The sequence below is a fragment of the Manacus vitellinus genome, unplaced genomic scaffold (genome assembly GCF_001715985.3).
Source record: "Manacus vitellinus isolate BGI_N305 unplaced genomic scaffold, ASM171598v3 ctg7180002429789_pilon, whole genome shotgun sequence".
NCBI lineage: Eukaryota > Metazoa > Chordata > Aves > Passeriformes > Pipridae > Manacus > Manacus vitellinus.
The window spans coordinates 1-4,081 of record NW_021938162.1 but is presented as its reverse complement, the minus strand read 5'-3'; the positions used below and the strand labels follow the sequence as shown (position 1 = coordinate 4,081).

The following is a 4,081-nucleotide window of genomic DNA, read 5'->3' as shown; positions in this document are numbered from 1 at the left end:
GTGCTGGGCAGGGACTCTGCTGCCTGCCAGGGGCAGCTCTCAGCCGGCCCGGGGAGCTGCTCCCAGGGCTGGGGCACAAGGGCTGTGGGCAAGGAGCAACCCCTGGGAGGGCAGGGAAGGGCTCTTCACCTGTTTAGAGTAGGCTGCAGGTTGTGAGGGCTGCTCAGAGCTCCAGGTTGTACAGAACATTTTTCAGGGTAGTTTTAGAAAGCACAGCAAGTCATGGGATACCTGAAAGTGAAGGATCCTGTTCTTTCCATCTTCAAATATGTGTTTTCTGGCGGGGAAATTGGTCCTAAAACTTAATCTCACAGTTCAGGAGGAGGCACTGAAACTGCAAATCTATTCCTCTTGGAGGAGAAGAGACCAGGCAGTATCAGAAATCCCCACACCTGTGCCTTACATGTAGCTCTGGGTACCTTTTCCAGTCCCCTCAGGGTTGCTCTGATGTTGCCATCAGAGCCTGCACAGCCAGAGATTCCCCTGGGCAATGCTGCATTGCTGGGCTGGAACAGAGAAGATTTAATAAAGCTGCCCTTTTAAACAGTGCTGCCTTGCACTCATCAGACTGTAGGTATTTGGGTTTATTAAAAATTAATTTGCATGTGAAGTTATGTTCAGGCAGCACGAGGGAAAGCACAGGGCAGATGGGAACAGACAGAGGGACACTGCAGCTCTCCTGGCTCTGCACTGAGCTACAGAGAGCTGAGCTGTTTGTCCTCTCTTGTTTAAAGTCTCCTTACATTTTCCATCATAAAAATGAGGATTTGTAGTCCTAACAAGAACGAGTACCAGATGCAACCATAGAAAATAATAAACACAGACAACATTATTTAAAGGACATGCTAAGCCTTTCCACGTCTTGAGAGTAGAGACTGAACTTTTCCATTCAAGGTGGATGATGCCTGACATCCCTTGGGAGGGTTTGATGCTGTCACAAACTAGCTCCATGTCCCCACTGGAGAAGGGGAAAACTGAACCCTTAGCAGCACATGGGCAGAGCTCCTGTTCCTCACAGCAACCTCAGCCAGCACAAACAAGGGAAAGGGAAAGCCTTTCAGTTTGGGGGATTTCTGTGAGAAATAAAATGGCTTTGCTTAGAGGAGTCTGTCTTAACTCTTAACAGGAGTCTGTCCTTTCCTGTTTCTGATCAGGGTCCTTGTGCTGGGAAGCAGCAAATGTCCAACAGCAGCTCCATGGCCCAGTTCCTCCTCCTGGCATTGGCAGACAGGTGGGAGCTGCAGCTCCTGCACTTCTGGCTCTTCCTGGCCATCTCCCTGGCTGCCCTCCTGGCCAACGGCCTCATCCTCAGCGCCGTAGCCTGTGACCACCACCTGCACACCCCCATGGGCTTCTTCCTGCTCAACCTCTCCCTCACAGACCTGGGCTGCATCTGCACCACTGTCCCCAAAGCCATGCACAATTCCCTCTGGGACACCAGAACCATTTCCTACATGGGATGTGCTGCACAGCTCTTTTTCTTTGTCTTCTTCATGTCAGCAGAGTATTTCCTCCTCACCATCATGTGCTACGACCGCTACGTTGCCATCTGCAAACCCCTGCACTACGGGACCCTCCTGGGCAGCAGAGCTTGTGCCCACATGGCAGCAGCTGCCTGGGCCACTGGCTTTCTCAATGCTCTGCTGCACACAACCAATACATTTTCCCTGCCCCTGTGCCAGGGCAATGCCCTGGGCCAGTTCTTCTGTGAAATCCCACACATCCTCAAGCTCTCCTGCTCACACTCAGGCTACCTCAGGGAACTTGGGCTGACTGTGGTTATTGCCTGTTTAATGTTTGGTTGTTTCATTTTCATTGTGTTCTCCTATGTGCAGATCTTCAGGGCTGTGCTGAGGATCCCCTCTCAGCAGGGACGGCACAAAGCCTTTTCCACGTGCCTCCCTCACCTGGCCGTGGTCTCCCTGTTCCTCAGCACGTTATTCTTTTCCTACCTGAAGCCTCCCTCCATCTCCTCCCCATCCCTGGATCTGGTCCTGTCAGTTCTGTACTCAGTGGTTCCTCCAGCATTGAACCCCTTCATCTACAGCCTGAGGAACCAGGAGCTCAAGGATGCCCTGAGGAAACTCATAACTGGGTGTTTTTCAGAAGCAATAAACTCTCCTTCTTCTGCATGTTATTTACCTCATTAAAGGCCAATCCTGTTATGGACTTAATTAAAGGCCCACCATACCTTCTCTATTTTTTGCTTCTGATAGGAGTGTTATTTTGGGAGAATTTGTTCACATTAAAAAATCTTTATATCTATAAATATATCTATAAGGATATATATATAAATATTTTTTTATATATAAACACCATTTTCATTTCAGTGTTTGCCTTTCTAGCCTGGCCCGGAGGCTGTACAGATTGGGAATTGTACTCACTGTGTTCTTCAACCAAATAAAGAGCTTTGCAATGACTTGTTTTTCTGACATCTTTCCTCTCTGACTTCTCTGCAGCTGCAGGGTCGGTGCCTCTGTGCAGAGCTGGGCCAGAAAAGAGTCCCAGCAGAGCAGCACTGCCAGGGAGCAGCAGCCCTTCTCCTGCGTGGCCTCCTCTCCCTTCCCTTCCACACTGTCCTGCAGAGCCCTGTGTTGTTGGAGGCCTCAGTGCTCTGGCAGTCGGTGCCAGTCCTGCTGCAGGACTGTCCAGGGACTGCAGGCAGGGACAGCCACGGGCACTGCTGGCACAGAGCTGACCTCTGCAGCAGCACTGCCATCCTGCAGGGGCATCTCCTCAGGCCAGGGCCTCAAAGCTTCCATCTGCTTTCCACTTTGCTCTCCAGGATGTGCCCAACACAATGCCCTGCAGAGGAAAACAGCAGTGACCAGCACAAGGGGGGGAGTGCTCAGGGTGGGGGCACCCAGCAGTGCCCTGGCACAGCCAGCGCCGCTCCCAGCACTGGCCTCTCACCCCAGGCCATTGGGCTTGTTCTTCCCTCCAAGGAGGGACAGCAAATGACCAGCTCAGGAGTCCATGTTTGCACTGCATGGACAAGACATGCCCATGTGTCACGGCTTGGGGCTGGGGGGGTGGAAGGCTTAGACAAAGTTGATGGCAGAAGCCGTCTCGTTGAGCTATGAGGTGCAGAAAGGACCCCCTTGCTTTCTAAATTCCTTCTCAGAGAGGAGCCTGGCTGTGGCTGGATCCAATCTAAAACTCAGAGTTTTGTTTCAATTGAAGGAATTATAGAGGTGTGATTCAATCACTTTGTCCTGCAGGTTTTAGTGATGGCAAATCAGAAATATTTCAATAAAATGAATTATTTATTATGACAAATGAACAGAAAATTTACCAGACAAGTGAACAGATGAAAGACCTTAAAGAGAATTATTTACTGCACAGTATAAAAGGCAAAACCTCCTAGCAGTATAGTGTACACTAGACAGTGCAGTCTATCAAAGTCATTCTATTAAAGCAATTGGATCAAAGCCAGCAAAAAGAAACAATCCTGATGAAGAGATTGAGGTAACTCACCCCACAGCGACAAGGGGTAGTTCCCTCTCTTTCACTTAACCCCTGGGCAGTGACCATGAAGAGCTGTCCCTGCTTCATGGCAGAAGCTCCACACACTTCAAGGAAGTCTGTGGAAGAATCTGCCACATGACAGTTGGACGGGGCTTTTATAGTTATCAAGGGTTTGACTCCCAGACATATTTGCAGGCCAGGGAGCAGCTTACCTGTGAAATCCTGCTTCAAAAGCAGGATGTGTGTTTGAAGTTTCATGAAGCATTTTGGGTTTAGCATAATTCAACATTAAAAACAGCACCTTGAGAGCAGCAGTAACTCACTACAGAGAGCTTGCATTGTTTGCATTCTCTGACCATTGTTTAGGTATTGTCAGAGCAGAGCATCCTGCCAGAAATGGCCCCTTGATTCCATGAGGTTGCAAAAACTTGCCTCAGGGTTCCTTTGGTTCCATGGGGCCCTGCAGTGTCACAATGACCCCTTGATTCCAGGATGTTCCAAAACATCCCAGGGTTCCCTTGGCTCCAAGAGGCTCCCCAGTGTCCCAGCGGCCCCTGGATTCCAGCAGGCCCTGCAGTGTCCCAATGGCCACTGGGGTCCAGGAGCCACAGCG

The 4,081-nt window shown here is 50.2% G+C and overlaps 1 protein-coding gene across 1 annotated transcript; it reads left to right on the top strand.

Annotated features, from left to right (window-relative positions):
- The first annotated feature begins 1,178 nt into the window (after positions 1–1,178).
- On the top strand, positions 1,179–2,150 carry LOC115308120 (olfactory receptor 14J1-like). Its single transcript, XM_029965803.1, has one exon. The coding sequence runs from the start codon at positions 1,179–1,181 to the stop codon at positions 2,148–2,150; it is 972 nt and encodes a 323-aa protein (XP_029821663.1).
- Positions 2,151–4,081: the final 1,931 nt, after the last annotated feature.

Coding starts and splice junctions, on each gene's coding strand:
- LOC115308120 (XM_029965803.1), top strand. CDS start 1,179: ATGTCCAACAGCAGCTCCATGGCCCAGTTCCTCCTCCTGGCATTGGCA.